The 20554-nt window shown below is 44.8% G+C and overlaps 8 protein-coding genes across 8 annotated transcripts; 3 read left to right on the forward strand and 5 right to left on the reverse strand.

Annotated features, from left to right (window-relative positions):
- Positions 1 to 26: 26 nt before the first annotated feature.
- On the reverse strand, positions 27 to 1028 carry RFC2 (replication factor C subunit 2; the record flags this gene model as incomplete). Its single annotated transcript, XM_018879688.1, has 1 exon — positions 27 to 1028. The coding sequence occupies one exon, from the start codon at positions 1026 to 1028 to the stop codon at positions 27 to 29; it is 1002 nt and encodes a 333-aa protein (XP_018737580.1).
- A 1047-nt stretch (positions 1029 to 2075) lies between these two features.
- On the forward strand, positions 2076 to 4061 carry LSG1 (putative GTPase LSG1; the record flags this gene model as incomplete). Its single annotated transcript, XM_018879689.1, has 1 exon — positions 2076 to 4061. The coding sequence occupies one exon, from the start codon at positions 2076 to 2078 to the stop codon at positions 4059 to 4061; it is 1986 nt and encodes a 661-aa protein (XP_018737581.1).
- A 369-nt stretch (positions 4062 to 4430) lies between these two features.
- On the forward strand, positions 4431 to 5042 carry USE1 (Use1p; the record flags this gene model as incomplete). The annotated part of the gene is made up of 1 exon (XM_018879690.1): positions 4431 to 5042. The coding sequence occupies one exon, from the start codon at positions 4431 to 4433 to the stop codon at positions 5040 to 5042; it is 612 nt and encodes a 203-aa protein (XP_018737582.1).
- Positions 5043 to 5373: 331 nt separating this feature from the next.
- CAT8 (DNA-binding transcription factor CAT8) lies at positions 5374 to 8241 on the reverse strand (the record flags this gene model as incomplete). Its single annotated transcript, XM_018879691.1, has 1 exon — positions 5374 to 8241. One exon carries the CDS (start codon positions 8239 to 8241, stop codon positions 5374 to 5376), a length of 2868 nt encoding a protein of 955 aa, XP_018737583.1.
- Positions 8242 to 11520: 3279 nt separating this feature from the next.
- Positions 11521 to 12060, reverse strand: AWJ20_2727 (Condensin complex subunit 3; the record flags this gene model as incomplete). The annotated part of the gene is made up of 1 exon (XM_018879692.1): positions 11521 to 12060. One exon carries the CDS (start codon positions 12058 to 12060, stop codon positions 11521 to 11523), a length of 540 nt encoding a protein of 179 aa, XP_018737584.1.
- A 134-nt stretch (positions 12061 to 12194) lies between these two features.
- On the reverse strand, positions 12195 to 14150 carry YCG1 (Ycg1p; the record flags this gene model as incomplete). The annotated part of the gene is made up of 1 exon (XM_018879693.1): positions 12195 to 14150. The coding sequence occupies one exon, from the start codon at positions 14148 to 14150 to the stop codon at positions 12195 to 12197; it is 1956 nt and encodes a 651-aa protein (XP_018737585.1).
- Positions 14151 to 14623: 473 nt separating this feature from the next.
- QCR2 (ubiquinol--cytochrome-c reductase subunit 2) lies at positions 14624 to 15886 on the forward strand (the record flags this gene model as incomplete). Its single annotated transcript, XM_018879694.1, has 1 exon — positions 14624 to 15886. One exon carries the CDS (start codon positions 14624 to 14626, stop codon positions 15884 to 15886), a length of 1263 nt encoding a protein of 420 aa, XP_018737586.1.
- A 220-nt stretch (positions 15887 to 16106) lies between these two features.
- Positions 16107 to 19934, reverse strand: SKI3 (SKI complex subunit tetratricopeptide repeat protein SKI3; the record flags this gene model as incomplete). The annotated part of the gene is made up of 1 exon (XM_018879696.1): positions 16107 to 19934. The coding sequence occupies one exon, from the start codon at positions 19932 to 19934 to the stop codon at positions 16107 to 16109; it is 3828 nt and encodes a 1275-aa protein (XP_018737587.1).
- Between the last annotated feature and the right edge of the window lie 620 nt (positions 19935 to 20554).

Genomic DNA, 20554 nt, shown 5'->3' on the forward strand with positions numbered 1-20554 from the left:
AATGCATTATATTGTCAATATTTGAATCAACTAACTAGAATTTTTGAAATACGGGTCATTGTGCTAAGCAGAGCCAAGTGTTCGTCAGAGCCATCATTAAGATTCTTGTCTGTTTCGGACAAAACCAAAGATATACCGCTTTTCTGCGTTGAGGTGATGTATTCATCATTGAGGAGCTTGTCATGGACTTGGCTGATGAGTTGACCAGCACTCCAGCCGCTAAGCACAATATCCTCCACGGACTGTTGCACAGATTGGAATACCTTGTCAAAGGTCGTTCCAGACCTGCAGGCTGCTACAAGGCCGTCTACAGTCTCTTCGGGAACCGTGCCCGAGATTTCATTCACCATAGATACAGTAACCTTGTCAGATGCAGGGTTGGCTTTTACCTCTGTAGCATCAGTCATCTGTACGTCATCATCATCGTCCTCAAAATCTGCTTCATTTAAACCACTATCCCCAACTTTATCACTTGATAGTGTGTTGAGCCTTGAAGCGGATTGTAACAGGGTGATAGCTTTACGGAGATCACCATTGGAGGCATCCATGAGCCTCGTCAAGGCATCAAGCTCGTACTTGACATTTTCTTGTTTAGCGATAAATTCTAGTCTGTCAAGGGCATTAGATTGGTCTAGGGGTTTGAAGCGGAATTTCGAACAACGAGAAGCCAGTGGATCAATTATCCGCGTAACATAGTTACAAATAAGACAAAATCTGGTAATTTTCGAGTATGTTTCCATAGTTCTACGAAGGGCAGATTGTGCATCACTGGTCATTGAATCGGCTTCATCCAAAATAATAATCTTATATGGAGGGCATGGATAATGAGTGCGTTGGTATTCAGTCGGCGTTGAAACCACAGTTTTGGCAAAGTTCTTGACCTTTTCACGGACAATTGAGATACCACGCTCATCTGAAGCATTTAGTTCCAGTACTCGACTTTTCATGAGCTCGGGACCGTATAATTCTTTAGCCAATGCCAAAATAGTCGAGGTTTTACCAGTACCAGGAGGGCCGTAGAAGAGCATGTGTGGTAAATTGGCAGATTGGAGAGTCCGCTTGAGAACGGATACCGTGTGGTCTTGGGCTGAGATATCACTCAGTGTTTTCGGTCGACTTTAGGCGTTAGTAATTAATTGTTTGATTTTGAAAACTACGCCCAATGGATCGGGAAAAGTTCATGTTCACTAGAAACCATTTCGAAGGTTATCTACGTTTCGGCATGAAGTAAGACAACAGCCAGGTAATTTTACTTACTATTTCTCCACCCAAGGAGCATTTTTCACTTGAACTGTGGAGCTGCTACCCCCAGAACCATTGGAATTTTGATCTTTTTTCTTGAAAAATGACATTTTCCGATAGTGATATATAAATAAGTTGATGAGTGAAGAGATGATCCAGGATAAACGCGCGACTCGAACTACGCGTATAGTCGTAATTAATTATCACTGTAGATAATCCAGTTGCATACGAGATACTTATCAAAATTCTATTATCGAGAACTCCATCCAAATCAAGCGAAATAGTGCTCTAACTGGGTTATAAAATTGTTTTTTGTATAATTAATTAGCAGGATTCAATGATGTTAACAACCATTGTCTTAAAGCAAGTGTAAAATTTAGGTGGCAGACAAATCCAATATGAAAGAACTTGAAAGCTCATTAAAAATCACGTGACAGTGACAGATCAGTGATCTGGAGTTGGTATCAAACGGCTGGAGATGATATGCAGAAATAAATATTTCGACCAAAAAAATAAATCTTGCATTATTTATTACTGACAGAGATAGTATAGGACAAATCAAGCTATCTATCACCAGTGTTTATAGAAAATGGTAAGTTAACCCCAATTTTAAACCAAAGGAAAAAGGAACTCTATGTTTCCAACTCAACACAAAACTAACTTTTCAGGTTAAATCATATGGAGCACCGCTACCTCCCAAGGCAGGATCCAAACAGAGAGCTAATGCCAAAAACCCCACTGGTCTGGGTAGAGCTTTGATTAATCAGAAGCAAAAGGCCAGAAAGGCATCAAAGTATATTAATGATGATGGTGAAACAAGATATACCACAGACATGGATAGCGGATCTAAAGAAGCGAGTTGGGTTAAGCTGAGATCCGTCACTCAAGAGAGAGCTTTAGATGAATTTTTGTCTACTGCAGAACTGGCTGATACTGACTTTACTACGGAGCGTACAGCCAATATAAGAATCATTCAACAAGGAGGTTTAACGACGTCAGCTAGTACGAGTGCTGCAACTGGAGGAAATCAATATTTATTATCAAGACAGCAGGAATATGAGCTAGAAAAGATCCATGCTGAGAATACTGGTAAATTAACAGTCCCAAGAAGACCCAAGTGGAGTTCTGAAATGACCAATACTGAACTAGATAGGCTGGAGAAAGACTCGTTCTTGGAATGGAGAAGGGGATTAGCTGCTCTGCAAGAAAACGAGGATTTGTTGTTGACTCCTTTTGAGCGAAATATTGAGGTTTGGCGACAGCTATGGAGAGTCATCGATCGATCCGACTTGGTTGTTCAAATCGTAGATGGACGTAACCCATTGCTCTTCAGATCAGTAGATTTGGAGCATTATGTCAAGGAGCTGGACAGCAGGAAGCGTAACTTGCTTCTCATTAATAAAGCCGATTTGTTATCTCTTGAACAACGTAAGGTGTGGGCTGACTATTTCCTGAAAAATAAGATCAGATATGCATTTTTCTCGGCTAAGACGTCTTTAAGAGAGGTCGAAGAGGCTGCTGAGAAGGAGAGATTGGAGCAAGAGAAGCGGGAACAGAAAGGTTATGACGAAAGCGACGAAGAAGATGATGAGGAGGAGATTGAGGACAACTCTGCAGATGAAGAAAAGTTGGAAAATGAAGAATCTTTGGAGGAGAGCGGAAACCAATTAGAAGGCGAACAAACTCAACAGGAAGAAACCGAAGAGCAGAGTGAGAGTACCACTGAACAAGAGGAAGTTAAATCTACAGAGTCAGAAGAAACTCTCATCAACTATAAGGTCATGAGAGATGATCCTACTCATATTTTGTCTGTTGACGAATTAGAAGCTCTCTTTCTGTCGGAAGCTCCTGAGCCTTTGTACATGCCTGCTACAGCTGATAAACCTGCTAGACTCCAAATCGGTCTTGTTGGATATCCTAACGTAGGTAAATCGTCTTCTATTAACGCTCTGATTGGTGCTAAGAAGGTGTCAGTTTCTTCAACTCCTGGTAAGACCAAACATTTCCAAACCATTTTGCTATCGCCCAATGTAATGTTGTGCGATTGTCCAGGTCTTGTATTTCCTAATTTTGCATCTACCAACGGTGACTTGGTTTGTAATGGTGTTTTACCTATTGATCAATTACGTGAAGTCACCGGTCCAGTTCAATTAGTGGCCCAGAGAATTCCGAAATATTTCCTCGAAGCTATATATGGTATTTCTATTTTCACGAAGCCTAGAGATGAGGGTGGTTCGGGAATCCCTACTGCCGAGGAAGTACTTGTTGCCTACGCAAGAGCAAGAGGTTTTATGCGTTCGGGTCAAGGTAATCCCGATGAGTCTCGTGCTGCTAGATATGTTCTGAAGGACTATGTCAATGCCAAATTGCTATATTGCAACCCTCCTCCCACATATAAGCCAGACGAGCCTAACCGTGGTGAACTTTTCAATCAGGAAATCTACCGCCTCGAGGCCTTGCCTGCTCCTAGACAACAGCAAATTATCTCTGCTCTGAAAGCTGCTGATCCTGATGTGGATTTGTCCATGGTCGACCTTTCTAAAGCTTTGGATGGCTTGAAGTTCTCGCGTCACGATGCTGTTGATGGCGTGTCTTATGCCTCCTCGAACCTGTCGTTGGCAGTGAACTCTGCTACGAGCAATCTTGACCGAGACTTCTTTGCTCTTGACAACGTAAGAGGACATACCACTGTTCCATTCCACAAGAAGGGTTCTGTCGATTCAAACTCCAAGAAGCACAATAAGAAGGGTAAGACCAAGAAGGGACCCAAATCATCGGGCCCTCTCAGTTATGGTGGCACTTTCGGCGACTTGTACTAATACTCATGACCATCCTTTTATATTGCATTTTATATCTTATTTTATTAAAATATTTATAAATGATAATGATTCACTTGTGCCGACCGCCAAAGGCTCATTAACTCCAAAATTGCTATTCGTCGTAAGGTTAAACTCTGTGAGATTCAAAATCAGACAGTTATGCAGCTCATATTCTGACGAAGCCAGGTTCACCAGTTATAGCATGCTCAGTACGGTGTCAGAATGACGACTTATCAATTGCTCCACACTTTCAATTATTTGGATGAAAATACTGCGCGTTTGGAAGATTCTCTAAGGAACATAGGAGAAGATGAGTATAGCGACGATGCGTTTGTGGCGTCTTTGAAGCTGGACAAACTCATATCCAACATGGACTATGCACGAAGTATATTGCTAGATCTTGAGTCGGACATACCAAAAAGCGGATCACACAACAAATCTCGAAGCCCAGCACTCTCGAATCACCGAGCACATATCCAAAAATTAAATGATAGGATACAGGAGATCGAGCTTCGCGTCCGGAGCGTTCAAAAGCAGGAGGCGGAGAACTTCAGAAAGAGCCAAAGCAAGCAAAATGCACCCGAGCCATTAGCGGATGTGAATGCTAGCACTGAGTCCCTTCGGAAGCGACTCGCTGCTGGATCTAGTACAGAACATAAAGAGCTGTCCGTGGAATCAAAAGTATCATTGCAAAAGGATATTCAAGACAGTCTTTCATCAGAGATCTTAGGGATGGTCTCAACTCTCAAGAACAATGCCATAGCCTTTGCGGAAAAGATTGCACAAGATAAAGATGTGGTAGAAGGCACATCATCTGCTTTGAATAAAACAGCAGGAACCATGAACAAGGTTGGAAGCCGGCTGAATGATTACCGCAGCACGAAGGCTATAGGGTGGTGGTTTTATATATGGGCCATTGTTTTCATGGTGGTGGCTGTATCTGGTAGCATGATTGTTGTCAGACTGTTCCCGAAATGGTGATTTTGGATTGCCGTATTTGACCAAGCATTTTGGCTGTCGTTAAACCCAAATGAGCTCTGGTTTGCATTGCTCGCGAAGCGAGCACAACGGGGTCTGGGGCAGCGCCCCAGCCGTCGGAGGCAGAGGCCACTTGTCAACAGTAAAAGCATTTGATTTTGAATCTCGACTTTAGAAGACCATCCAAAAGCAGAGATATATTTATAATAATTTAATATATTAACAAAACTAGCAACCCATTCATAAAATACATGATAAACGTAATAACAGAAGAATAAAACAAAAATGATATCATAAAATAAAATAATAAAATATAACAAACGCGAGTGCTATGCTATACCGTCATGGTACTCCAATTGTAGGAGTCATCCCAGTTGAAGTTTTCTAGGAATGTATTTGTGGTCACAGTAGGAACTCCTGATGCAGATTGTTCTTGCTTGACAGTATTTTGACCGAGAACAGAGTTGATATCGAAATCTTCAAAGCTCGAAGTGTCAAAAAAGTCGTCAGTGGGGCTACTGGTACCGATACTGTTTATGCTGGTATTCATATTTTCCGGTGCATAGTAAGCTGTTTGTGCTGGCACAGGGTGTACGTTTGGAACCTGTTGCTGGTAGTCGTGTGGATTGAATCGATACGCTGACAAATCCTCGCTCTGATTCTCGGAAAGTTGGAAAGGAACTCCCATCAGAGTAGCAGTTGCCAGCATAGCAGATGTGCTCGAGTCGATATTCGGTTGCTGTGGGATAATAATCTGCTGGTACGAAGGAGATTCAACTGTAGGAGTATCAGTTGGAGATGGCTCGAGTTTGATTCTAGCTGGAAGCGATGATTTATGTGAACTTCTGTGACTGGCATTATGAGGTTCTTGATGTTGCTTTTGGCGATGGTGAGGATATTGATTGTCTGGTTGATGCGAATGATGTTGTGAATATAGCTGTTGATGATGTTGTTGTTGTGGATGTTGTTGTTGCTGTGGGGAATTTCTCTGCTTTTGAGATTGCTTCTCCTGAGAACGACTTCGTGACTCGGACTTTTGTTTGGAGCTGCCATTGCTGGTAGATGACTTACGCTGAGATGGACCCCCATTAAGAACAGAGTCACAGATCTCCTCCAGCCATTGGAAGCATTCAGCAGTGATAGAACCTGGGAGTCCTGCTTGCATGTCGTTGTAAAGGAAGCCGAGACCCTGGGAAACAAGTTTCCTAGACTGCTGTAGCAGAGCACCTCCCTTGGAATAATCCATGGCACAGAAGAGAACAACGGTACCGAGGAATAGCATCATTCTGGTAGGACTGAGTGGTAATGTCGATGACACATTTCTTGCTTTCAGGTAGTTGAAAATTTGAATATATGTCTTAGCAGATTGTGTGACAGCTACAATTGAGCCCGATGTAGAGGTATTAGCGAAATCAGCAGTGGCAGGCAGGTGAATCAACAATTTGGCATAGTGATACAGCATCAGCAGTAATGGCGACTTCTGGTGAACTGGACAGAGAGTAGCCGTAGGTAAGCCATTAACAAACTCGAATTTGAGAGAAGGCGGTAGTTCCCTGTGCCAAGATTCAAGCTTGTCTTCTAGCATCAGCACAGTTCTCGACCGCTGAACGGTGGTATTAGTTGAATAGACGGTATCGAGAATCTCAGCCAAGAGTCTAGAAAATTGAATTACACTGACTTGACAAGATGCTGGCAGACTGTCCTTTGTGGTGGCACCATCAACACTCTCAGGAGAACTGGGTGGGGGTGTGACTAATGAGTCAGTCACCACATCTTCATCAATGTACTTGGGCATCGAGCACTGGATCTGACTATCATTATACAACCTTGGTGAGCCTAAAACAGCACTAGAAAAAACATCCAGAGTATAAGTTGCCCAAAACACACGTCTTCCCAATTCAGATTCATAGGCACTTAGGGGTTTACCATTAGCATGATGCATGGCTTTCCGACTACGATGTAATCCTAGACGTTGAGCAGTCGAAGTCATGATAGATCGATAGAACCACACATCATCGAGGTTTCCAGCGTATAGAGAATATAATTGTGCCAAAGAAGCAGCCTGTAAAAGACCCAGTGTCGGTTTGTGTCTATTAGACATAATTCGCTTCCACAAAGAGTCTAGTTTCCACACTTCTTCAGTAGTCAGAGCAGTTCCTTCTTTATTGGCCAAACAGGCGAGAATTAATACCAACGCCAGGGTAGCAGCTTGTAGGTCATTGCCAGGTTTTGAATCATCGTCAATATCATCGAAAAAGGTCTGGTAGTCAGACAAGAACCTGCTCTGGTCCAGAATAGCATAAACTGATTGCCATTCCTGAAAGTACACTGTGACTAGCTTATCACAGCTCAATCTCGATGGGAATAGAGAAGAAAAGCCCGAGCTGGACAATTCAGACGACGATGAAGCTGGTGATAGTAGACTGCCTCCGCCATTTGAGTATGACGACGAAGGAGACGAGATCTTCAAAGCCGAGCGAACAATACCTCCATCGGTGGTTTGTGAAAATGCAGTTGCAATCTGTTGTACAGGAGGTAAAATCTCCGGATTCTTCACCTTTAGCTTTTGTACGAAGGAAGATATAAACACGCCACCTGCAGAGGTTCCGCGGTATGTACCATCTGCACCGAGTTCGTTGGCGTGATTGATAAAGATAGCATTATTATTTTCGTCTGGAGATTGTGGAGAAGCGGATGAGCTGGAGTCGTCCTTTTCAGGTATCAGTGTTGAGACATAAGATAAGTTCTTCTGTGTGTGCTGTTGACTGCTGCCACCTAAACTTGAAGGGAGAGCGTTGTTAATGCTACTGATATTAGATTTAGCGGAAACAGCTGCAGACTGGTTTCCTGAAGCACCACTAACGCTGCCACGGGGGCTGCTATCATGAACCGCCTCAACTCTTGAAAGCATTTCCATCTGTTCGTCCTTTACATCGAGAAGATTAGATAGCCTGCTATTTTCAGATTCGAGCTGACGGATTCGGTCTTCTAGTGACTCTGTATAACCCCTTGGAAAGGCACGTCTAGTGAGCTTGTCGGATATTTTACATTCAAACCCCACAGCCAAACATTGCGAACAGTGTGGCCTTAACCCGTCACAACGGATCTTCTTTGACCGGCACCTATCGCATGCCTGAGCAATACGATCGGTATGCGTACCGGGGGTTTTGATCATTTTCCAAGCTTGAGCACCGTCAGGCATGATGATTTTTCGTGAATTTGACAGAGCTGAATAGTATTCAAAGGTTAGACCTGATTGAACTGAACTGAACAAAACTTAGCAGAGCAGAGCCGACCTGACCTGACCTGACTCGTACTTTGCTGTACGAAATATGATACTGCTTTAATTTGAATGGGTGGTTTGATACGAATTCAGATGCCGTTCCAAAGTCGAAGTAAATAAATCTAAACAACCAGTACCACTTTCAATACAATATTTCAAAAAGGCTGTTGTTTTTTTCGATTTCTAGTCGCCTCAACTAAATGGCCTCCGTTGGGCCGAATATCGAATATTTTAATTCAAAAAAAAAAAGAAGTCAAGCTGAGAAATGGATTCAGTACCACAAAAAAACGTCAACAAAATGGAAATATAAGCCCAAAAAAATATAAATAGATTTGTATCCCGCGATTTACCAAGTTGCTTTGGTTATTGAGGAGCGAGGTGCAAAAATACCAGTTTCCGTTGGAAGTATATTCAGACAATAATAACGTTCGTTTGTACTAATATCGAACACATACGCAGCGGCGATGATTATATATATATATGGACGCTTACAGTTATCCCCCAAAAAAAAGCCAAACCGATGCATGTGAGCACAATTGCGGGTAAGATCAGAGTGTTAGGGTGATTAAAATGCAAGGTCAGGGGTTGCGCACCCCACCAATCTGTTCGCTTGTTAAACTAATCTTGTGATAGAACAGATCCCCGTGCATATGCATATTCATTCATTCATAGATTCATATCCGCCGCATCCAACTGGCAGATCCTGCTAAAAGTAATGCAGGAGGCGGGGGGATCTGTGTCTATTATTTGTCAGGGAGTTTTGATGGTGCTCACTTCATGAGTCTATATCGAGCTTCTGCTCCTCTCTCCTTGCCCTGCTCCTTTTTTCTCTGCCCCTCTCTTCTTCTCTCGTTCCCTCCTCTCCCGTTCTCCATTGTTCACCCACCTTCCATTCGTATACCTTGTTCCCCTCCCCTCGCCATTCCAAGTCATCCCGCACCCTCACTAGCAGTAGCTAGCTCACTTTCTCAGAAGGTTTGGCCAGGCTCAGCTGTCAAGTCAGCCTGGCCGGGGGTCAGCTGGCGGGCAGGTTGCAGCTGCAAGACAAAAGTTGACTGAGAGTAGTCTAATATCGAGCGTAATGGGCGGAAAACGCATCTTCCCAGCAGCTCCGGCAGTTCCAGCCGACTCCAGACCCATCAACTCAGAACTATTACCACACCACACCACGCCAAACAACACCGAAATCAGGCGAGGCTATGCTCGCCATAAACCAAGCTAACAAGACAGCCAAGACCTGGCCGCCAAAAAAACATACGAGGCAACTGGTACCGCCAAGCCCCTCCAACTGGATACCCCATCCTTCGCGACTCGAACAAAGCGAGAGGAACCACGGGGTCTGGGGCAGAGCCTCAGTCGCCGGACGCACACTCCCCGACCCCCTTTTCAATCCGTACTCCCCAGCGAACAGACGCCGCTGGTGGACCCCCGTTTTTCCTGGTCGGTCGTCGTACCTAATCGGCTCGCCTAATCGCTAATCCCGGCCGCCTGGCGACAATCGGCTGATCTCCTGTAATTGGCAGGGGCTGACGTCGCGCGGGTTGGTGTGCCTGCCTCCGGCGGCTGGGGCTCCGCCCCAGACCCCGTGGCTCCTGCTTCGCAGGAGACCGCTGGGACCGTATACCGTAGACCGGGCGAGGGGGGACTTGGTCTGTTTTGCTCGGCCTGGATTTGGTGTCCGAGCTTGGTCCGAGTCGGATGTGAAGTTATATGCGCCGAGCTTGCGTCACAAATTAAACTCGCTCACATTAGCTTTTTATTTGTTCTGGCACCTCTTCCATGGGCTGCCCTGTCATTTACAGTCTGTCATTGGGTCGTCAGCTATTCTATGACTCGGGCCTGTTGGGTGAAACTGTGGGGTATCAAAACACTGCATGCTTCCTGCGTGAGCTCCTGTCCTATCCTGTACCTGTATCTGTACCTGTAAGGAGTTGATCCACCACCGCAGTCAATGCTTGTTAGTTAGTTAGCTGACCAGCAGCCCGCTAGCCTGCTAGCTAAATTCGATGTTAGTTTGATAGTGGGGGAAGGAGGGTGGGTAGCTAGATCCATGCTACTAAAAGCGGCCCAAAAAATCGACTGGTGGTTGAGAGTCACGCCGATGGCGGCGGCGGATGGTGCATGGTCGTCTCATCAACTCGAGCGAGCGATGCTGGATTGGCACTTGCCGCTTGTTTCCGTGCGAATATCAGCCCATCCTGCCGGTTCTAGAATTCTGCGTTTGAGCTAGAATGCGTCTGGCTCGAGAGATGTCTCAATATGAGACAACCTAATTCAGCCTCTCGACGCAGTCAACGATTTGTTCTCCGCGTGGAATCCATCTCTCATCGATGCCATCATCATGACACAGTGGGTATGCTTCAATGTCTCATAACTGGGGTTGTGTATATTGTGTGTGTGTGTTTGTATGACTATTATGTTAATGAATATTTACATGCACGCCCGTCTCCACTACTGTGCATAGTTAAACCGTGGCGGTCGCAATAAATACGGAACTTAAAACTAATCAGATCCTATTCGAGAACGACCGTTTTAGACTTCAACATCGGCCCGGTTCGGCCTCTGCTATTTTCCAGCAAACAGGACTGAGCTCATTTGGTCTAATTCGCCAGTACAGCTAAGATGCTATGCCATTCATTCTTAACCTATATCGTGCTAGCCATACTTCCGTCCACCCGTGAATCTGCAAACTAATGAGCGCCACTATGCACCCCGCCATTACTGCCCAGTTGGGCGATCGCCCGGTCTGACCCCCGAAAACGACGCCTCCCCCGCCCTGTACTGATTCCTATCAAGCAGACCAGCGCTTCGGGACGATATCGACCTCTATCGTCATAAAACGACAATCTCTAACAATACACCACAAACTGTATCGAACCTCCGACTCCTATACTACGGCCTTTTCTATCTCATAGTACGAAAACGGTATGCGATGACAACGGGCCGATGACATTTCCACCGCCCGCTCTCTAAAATTTCCCAAAGACGCTTCCAGTGTCCGGTCCCACCGACGCTCGACTCGAGCGAAGCGAGAGGAGCCACGGGGTCTGGGGCAGAGCCCCAGCCGCCGGAGGCACACCTGGCCCGTCCCCACCTGCCTCCGGCGGCTTGGGCTCTGCCCCAGACCCCGTGGCTCCTGCTTCGCAGGAGTTTGCAACGGTTGTGGTGTTGATGTTGTATTTGGTTATGGAGTAGAGGTTACTCTTGTTCGGACTCGCTGGACTCGCTGGCGTCGTCGCCGTCGGTTGGGTTGGGTCCTGCGGTCGTGTCCGTGATGGTCTCGGTTGGTGGGTTGAGGTCGCTGACTTCGGTTGATGCTGTGTCGTTGACAGTGGTAGAGTCGCCAGTGAGACCATCGACTACCGTTTGGAATCGGATGAGGGCGTTTTTCGAGAGCGCCTCGCCGATGAGATCGTTTTCTAGAACGTCGGCCACCAGATCCCGAATGTCCCCGAGGCCTGTTGTGCTATCTTCAGCTGTCTTTGTGATGTTCAGTCTTGACAAGGACAGGCACAGTGCTTTTCTCTCGTCCTTGGAGTCGGTTTGAGTGATGCGCTCTAGAATCTCCTTCGCCAGCTCAACATGGACCAAGGACGAGACTCCCTGTCCGCCGACAACCTTTGCGGGATCTGTCCAGTCGACCAGTTGTTGCATAATTTGAGTCGGTGTTACCGTGACTTCTCCTTCATCATATGCTCTGACTAAACGTCTCAAACTGTCGACAATTACTCGGCCCATTCTCTCCTGGTTCGACGACGACGAATAACAGTACACAGGCAAACAGAAACTCAACGTCTGTCGTAATTGCAGGTTCTCGGCACTGGCACTCTCGAAATAAACTACCACTAAAGTCTTCACAAGCTGTTGGTTTGTTAGTATATGTATGCTCTTTTTTTTGTCTTTTTGTTGTTGGTGTCCCACATCAAACTTACATCTTCTTCGGTAAATACACCCTGGAGAAGCAGCTTGCAAACTGCTTCGGCAGCCAGTGCTTGCAATTCAGGCAGCCTGGTATTTCTAACTGCCTTGTAATACAACTTGTAAATGGTCATCAAGCTATCTTCGTTCACCACATCAAGACCGTGAATAATCAGCAGGTCGCTGATAATTCGAATGGCATCCAGTTTCAGTGATTCATGACCCTGTGCAAAGCATTGCACAAAAATGTCCAGATTCTTGGCTGCCAGATCTTTACTAAGGAATGAACACAGTCCAAGACAGTGGATACCTCTTTCTCGCACTGCAGCTTCTCCATTCTCCATTGCAGGAACAACCAGGGCGTGTAAAAGTGAGTTGAGATGCACATTGTCCTCGAGAGGCGACCGGATCAGCTCAAGAGCACTCTTCATTACAAATAGACACTTCAACAGAACTACCAGCTGTGATTCGTTTGACTCGTCGTTTTGATCAACTGTATCACGGATATCGTCGATCAACTCAACTAATATCTGAGAAAAGTCTCGCTCGCTAACCGAGATTTTGTATATTATTTCCATTGAAAGGTTGATCAGGCTCTCATTAAGATCTAGGGCCACGATGGAATTTCGTAGCATAACAAGGTTTTTACGCCTGCCAATTTCGTCACTGAAATCCGAGGTCGAGATTATTGTGAGAAGCTGTTCAATGATAAACTCCAATTCTGGGTCATTGCCAGTCTTTTCCAGTAATCCCAGGTACTTTTCCGTCAGGAAAGCCAGTTTGGTCAGTTCTGGCATTCTTACATCAGCCAAGTCTTTCAGTTCATCGTGTGCATTGCAGTACTGATTGAACATACGTGCTAAAAAGACCGACTCCCCACTCAAAGCCTGCCAGAACTCGTCAGAAAATTGTAGTTTATCCAAAACATCCCGCCTGGAATCAAAAAAGGCCAACATAGCTGTCTCGGCGATTTTACTATTCAACACATCTAGACGTTCCAGCAACTCAACTAGATCATTGTTGGTTGTTTCAAGCCAATTGGAAACAAACATCTTAGTTGCTGCTGTACGAACTGCAGAATCACGGTCTTGTAATCCCCACTGAAGAATTTTTTCTCTCATGCCGATACTTAACTGACGGAAATCACCGATTTCTTTCAACGTGCGCGAGTAGACACATCGACGGGTCGTTGGATGGACGTCACGAGCTCTTTCTAAAAGATACGGCAGACTCTTGGGAGTCTTGACAAGATTGAGAAGAATAGCTCGCCTAACTTCAGCACTAGTATCTGTGCGTAACGAGGAAATCAATGTCTTTCCAATTTCGTCCTCATCCTCGTCTTCCTCTTCGTCCACGCCTTGGAGTCTGCATAGTGCAAGTGAGGCTTGGAGACGAACTGAGGGTTCTTTGTCGTGTAATCTTGAAATCAAGTCTAGACTGATTTCACTGAATAAATCATCGCTAATCTCTCCAATATGATTGATGGTGACAGCAATGAGCTGACAACAACGGAACCGAACATTCTTATCTTTAGCAGTAATACCGCGACGAAGATGTTGAATAATAAACTCGGCAAAATAGCCAATCGATGATTCTTCATTTTCATCGGTGTTTTGTTCATTTCCATCATTTGCTTGGCGACTAACAAATGTCTCAACAAACTTGACAATTCGGTCTGCACAAGTTTCCCCTTTCTTGACAGGAAGAATTCGATTAATCATCATCACGAAGATTTTGTTGAATATACTTTCGAGCCCATGTTTATTGGACTTGTCGCGAAGTGCTGAAAGCTTGATAACCAGTTTCTGATGAGTAGCTATAGACCGCTGAGCCGAGTCAAATATCTGACCAACAAGCACATTCAAGGTTTGAATATCCTCATTTGTCACGCCTGGTGGTAACAACGGCATGGTTTCCTACAAATCTATTCGTGTCGTGTTCTGATTACCTTGTTCCAGAAAAGTCTGAAAAAAAAAGTGCAGACTTAAAAGAACTAGTAATTAATTTACACCTGGTCTAGGTGCGTCAAAATAAACATATAAACATACAGCTATCACGCTTTACTGTACATGTAAACAGTGAGCTGCAGGTTGGGTCACCACAGCAACAGAGACACAGGTCTGATACCCGCATGTTATCCATATACACATATTTTTCTCGAGTGCAGCATGGACCAATAAAATGACTTCTTTTAGATGAAGAGGCTCCCAATTGAAATAATTCACCTTACATTGACGGACAATTACAGTTGAAGACATATCGAGGAAAATCACCCATTTTTTTTGGTAGCAATTTTTTGAACTACAACTAGAGGAACAGCCGGTCCGTGGTTTTTTCTTTTTGTTTCAATATTTGGTCGTCTTTTCTAAAAAATTCATAAAAAATGCTTTCCAAGTCTTCAATTTTGAGAACCTCTGGAGGTCTCTCCACGAAGCGCACCATGGCCCGTTTCCTGTCGACCACTGAGGCTAGCGGTCTTAAGGTTTCGTCAATTGAGGATAGCAGACCAGTCTCTGAGATCTCCTTGGTTGTTCGTGCCGGTTCCAGATACGAGCCCAAGCATGCCGACGGTGTCGCTCACTACCTTGAGAAATTCGCTTACAAGAACACACAAGCCAGATCTGGTTTACGTTTGACCCGTGAATCGGAACTTTTGGGTGGTCAATTGTCCAGTTCTTTGACCAGAGAGAACCTTATTCTGACTGCCAAGTTCCTTCGTGAGGACTTGCCATACTTCGTCAATGCTCTTGGTGATGTTGTTGAGAATACCATTTACAACAAGTACGAACTTGATGAGGAGGTTGCTCCTCTTGCCAAGCTCGAATATGAGCTTGCTCACTCTACTTCATCTGCCTACGTTGCTCTCGAGGCTGCTCACCAAGTCGCTTTCCACACTGGTCTTGGTAACTCGATTCTATCGCACCCATTGAACCCTGTTTCTATTGATGCCATTAAGAACTATGCTCGTGAAGCTTACGCCAAGGCCAATATTCAAATTGTCGCTCGTGGTATTGATGAATCCGACCTCTCTGCTCTCATTGGTTCCTCCAAGTTGAGCAGCTTGTCTGCTGGTTCTCCTCTTGAGACCCCCTCCACCAGCGTTCACTCTGGTGAGGCCCGTATTCGTGCCGCTCCCGGCAATGTCAATGCTGTTGTCATTGCTTTCCCCACCACTGGATCTTCTGCTGCTAACAGCATTCTTGCTCAACATCTCGGCACTGCTGTCCACAGTGTGAAGTGGTCTCTTGGTGGTAGCACACCTTTGGGTGTTGCTGGCCGCAAGACTGGTACTACCATCTATGCTACCAACGCCGCCTACTCCGATGCTTCATTACTCTATTTAACTGTTGAGGGCCCAACTGCTGCCGCTGCCAAGGCCGGTGCTATTGAGGCTGTCAATGCTCTCAAAGCCGTTGCTGCAACCGAGCTCACTTCTGAGCAACTCACTAGAGCCACTGCCAAGGCCAAGTTTGCCAACGCTGAGGCTCTTGAGAGCTCTCTATCCACTGTCATCACCCCTGCTGTTGATACTTCCATCACTGCCGCTACTCTTAAGGAGACCGCTGCTGCCCTCACATCTGGTAAGGTTGCCCTTGCTGTTGTTGGACAAGTTACCGAGCTACCATACCTGGATGAACTTTTCTAAACATCAAAATTTTAATTGTAGTAAATATAATATAAGCATTAGACTCCTAACTCTTTAACTTACTGATGGCTCTCTCCGGAGATTGTGTTACGGACGTAGACGAGAAACGACTCGAGCGTAGCGAGAGGAGCCAGGGGCACAGCCCCAGCCGCTCGAGGCACAATCAAGGAACCGAGTGGCTAGAGATATCTGTTGAATTCATGTATATAGAGCTATCGATCTATGCTTGTTCTAAGACCTCTTTTAGGCCGTCCCAGCTAGAAACTGTCCAAGGCGAGTAGAATACAGCTCTCTGTGCCGCCTGTATACTACCATCGGCTTTGTTATATGCCACGCTCAGCTCCTCGGCATTTATCGATTGAGCATGTTTGAGAGAATTAAGCGACTCGGCAGTTTTTACTGCGAGTTGTAAGTTGATATTCTTCAGAATACCATAACGTGAGGGCCACATATATAGAGCCTTTTGCCAAGGAGCATTTGATTTCTGAATCATTGATAAAATCTCCTGCACACTGTTATCACGGTCTTTAACAAGATCATCCAGAGATAGTTGTTGAAGCTCATCACCAGCAGCATCCAAGAGCTCGGGATCGTTCAACAGTCCAATCACACCCAAGAGAAGAGTCATCTTCACTGATGAACCCTTGTTTCCGATGCTGGAATAAAGTTGTTCGAGGGCCACCTCACGTTCTTCGTCACCACCATTGGCCCATAAAACCTGTACCAACAGGATGACAACATCCTGGTTTTCTCCTGAAACTTCAAGAGCAGTCTTGAAATACTCAATTGCCTCCCCGAATTGGTCGCAGAAGTATAGACCGATTCCGGCAACCAAACTACTCGATAACAGGAGAGTTGAATATTCTGGCGACTCATTTAACAATTGAAGAACTGTTTGTGCATCTTCCACTGCTTCGTTGAATTGGTGAGCTCCCAGCCGCAGTCTTGCTAATTGTGTTTTGGCCCTTGCGTATTTAACCAAATCGTTTTCAGACTCTCCCTGATCATAATCTGCCTCAACCTTTTTACACAATGCCTCTAAATACTTAATACCGTCGGTAAACCCTGCAGTTCGTTCCAAAAGCATTCCTTGTACAGTCAAACCAAGATAAGAATCTGGCGAGAGTAATAGGTACTTCTGAAGTGCCAATACACCTGTATCAAGCTCAATCGCCTTCCCTTTCGCGCCAAGCTCAGGAGTTTTGGAACTTTCCAGTACAGAAAGTCCATAGAGAAATTTAGCAAGCCCATCGTTACCCTTAGAAATTGTGTATGAGTGTTCAAAGAGATTATTTGCCTTTTTGGTGTTACCAAGGGTAGCATCAATAACAGCCTGACAGACCCATGACACTACAAAATCAGGGTCAACCGCTTGAGCTTTGTCTATTGCTTCAGATGCTAACTCAAGATCACCTTGGGCCATATATAGAAGAGCAAGATTTGACCAAGTTCTAGGTTGTCTGGGGTTCAGACCAAGCGATCTGATGAAACAGTGTTGAGAAACTCTTGCGTTTAGTGAGTGAGATGCAATTCCATAAGCATTCCAGAATTCGGTATTTCGCGGTTCAGTTTGAATCGCCTTTTTAAAGCACGAGATGGACTCATGAAGGTAATCTTCAGTGGGTTCAAAATGATGCGCTTTTAAATAAGCAAGACCCAGGTTATGTGCAGCAAGGCCCTTTGCGGCAGTGGGAGCAGTTTCTGAAGAATTCTGCAGGGCCTTGATCATGCATGCAATGATAGTTGTGCGAACGTTTGACTCGACCGAAATTTCATCACCGAAAAGCGTTGTCAGCTTGTCTAGAGGTATATCACCCAGCTTGGACTCGACAGTCAAAAACACTTCACAGGCATCTCCGACGCCTTTCCACAGAAATGAAGTAGACACAGATTTTCCCTCATCAAGGAGTAACGCCTTTTCCTCTGAAGCAACATCAATAGCCCCTATAGCCCTTCGTACAGCATCTCCATAGAAATCATTTTCAAGGCTGTACTTGGCTGAGAGAATATACGTCTCCAACAGTGCCGATCCGACCGGAAACTCGGTTAAATTTAAATTTCCAATCTCTCGAAGTTCGGTTAGAGCTTTGTCAAATTCCTGCATCTCCCGCAAAACCAATGCATACTGATACTGAATGGCCCTGTTGTCTGGATCTAGAGCCTTAGCTCTCTCGTATGCCTTGGCAGCAGCAACGTATCTTCCACTGTTCGCATATGCTTCTCCCAATCCTAGCCAGGTGTGTGAATCTTTGGGTGTAATTCTAAGGGATTTTTGGAAATATTGAACTGTTTTGGCATAATCCCTCTGATTTAGTCCAACTATGCCTAATGCTCTATATGGCCAGCTAGACTCTCTGCCACTATATGTACGGAGTCTATCTGATTCAACTACTCTACTGGCAATGACTTCGACCAACTCCCACTCTCCTTTTTCTGCAAATTCGGTAGCCAATTGATATGCTGCATCTAGTTCACCACCGTCAATCTCAAATGCTTTATAAAAACACTTGGATGACCTGCCAGTGTCTTTGAGCACCTTTGAGTAAAAGAACCCAAGCGATGTATATGCAGGAGCGTAGTTTGGATTCTCCTGTAATGATTGAACAAATGCCTTGAAGGCTTCTTGAGTCTGGGTTGAGAGCGACGCATCCTTGGCCGGCGAATCTTTGTCATTGTCCTTAGTCTCTCGTTTGTAATCCCATAAACTCGAACCTATTCTCCACCAAATTTGTGCTCTGTAGTCCACAGATAATGGATCGCTCCCTGTCATCATTTCAAGGCATTTTTCCAGTAGTTTTCTACCTTGTTCACGTTCACCAATTAAAACCAAGCACCAGGAGTACTCGAAGAGAGCCTGGAAATTAGTTGGACTCTGCTCGATGACGGATTTCAGCAGTTTAATAGCAGGCTTGAACTGTCGCTTTTCACGAAGAATCAACCCCTTACCGATGCTGGCTTCAATATTTTTAGAGTCATGCTTAAGTACAAAGTCAAAAACCTTGATTGCAATATCATAGTTCTTTGGTGCTTGGTAGTAAATGTAAGCAGTACCAAGAATCAAAGACAGATTATCTTTTCCATTGGGGAAGAGCTTTGTTGTAGTCAGTGCAGCCTTTTTTACTGCTTCCAGACCACGTTGCGCAATATCGACTGCGGTCTCATATTCTTGAAGACGAAGGTAAAAGGCACCCAGAATTCGGTAACAAAGAATAGAGTCTTGATCGGAGGCAAATCCTTCGGCCATAGCTTCCAGTACTTCGGCAGGCTTCCATACAGCTTCTTTCTCGATCTCAGGATCATTTTGGCCATTGGTGGGTGCATCTTCATCCTCAACGTCTACACCTTCACTCTGTAGCAATTTGGCTGTTTCTGGATCATCTTTAATTGCAATACGAATTTTCTGTTTTCCTTTCTTTTTGTCATGCTGTTTGTCAGTCGCCGTCTCTTTCTTCTCATCTAGGTTTTTCATTTGGGCTGAAGTAAAGGGTGAAATTTCAGAGTGTAAAAAGCCGTCTAGAACTTTCGCCAAACCTTCTCTAGGAAATTTCTCGACAAACATGCTAACGACTGATAAATCTAGATCCTTGAATTCTTTAACATCCTGCCAGTCGATGCTGACTCTCCAGGGTGTTGGGTCGGGTGAGTCGACAATTACCATACCACTAGCCATCTCCTGCACCTCATTCAGGATATTCTCCTTCTCTGCCTTTTTTGGTGATAACTTCAACAGCTGATATTTATGTTTCAAAAGCTTGACTTCAGTCAGTCGACGCAGATCATCATCATTCGAAATATTCATTAAATCTTGGTACAATCTAGGCAGCATTGATTGACTAAGGATAGTGTATTTGGCAGCGTCGCTGTTACCACCAGCAGCAGCACTGGCCCTTGGGCCAGTAGGTACTCTAAATCTATTCTTTGCCACGGTCTTGTTAATTTTTTCATTTTCTTCAGATTCTGAAATTTTGATGAGTCGTGTCAAGGTAACTTCCGGTTTCAAGAAAGTACCAGTCATAAAGTCATACAGTTCATTATCTGGGAGTTGCATCTCCAACAACGCTTTAGTCTAATTAATGTTAGCGGGACAGAAGGATACCACAGGTTAATATGCCGAAATTTAATAAATCCCTGGCTTGGATAACAGATTTGGCTCGCAATCATATACTTACAGCTTCTGAATCATTGGCACTGTTGATATACCTGATGGCTCGGACAAATTCCTTGGAAGCGGTATTTCTATCATCTACTTCCTCATAGCATTTTAACAAGCCATCTAAAGCCTGAAGGTAGTTCAGAGGTTCCTTCATTCCTTCATACAGACTTTGAAGACCCTTCCAGGCGACAGCTTCGTGTGGTCTGAGGGCAATGGCTGCCGAATAAGCACGATGCGACTCAAAAGGTTGATCTATCATCTGGTGGCTCTTGCCTTTGAAAATATAACTAGTTTCCTTGTTAGTCATAAAACTAGAAAGTGCCATGGGAATATAATTGAGCTCGTTAAGATTCAAATTGATTAACATACGCATAGTAGTTGTCAGGATCCTGCTCTAAAACTTCATCTGAATACTCTAAGGCACTCTCATAGTCACCATCAGCCAATGCATTTTTGGCCAATTTCAATGTTGATTTGGACATGATTCTATGATTTACTGCTTTACAAGCAGTCGA

This window comes from Sugiyamaella lignohabitans, chromosome B (assembly GCF_001640025.1).
Source record: "Sugiyamaella lignohabitans strain CBS 10342 chromosome B, complete sequence".
Lineage (NCBI taxonomy): Eukaryota > Fungi > Ascomycota > Dipodascomycetes > Dipodascales > Trichomonascaceae > Sugiyamaella > Sugiyamaella lignohabitans.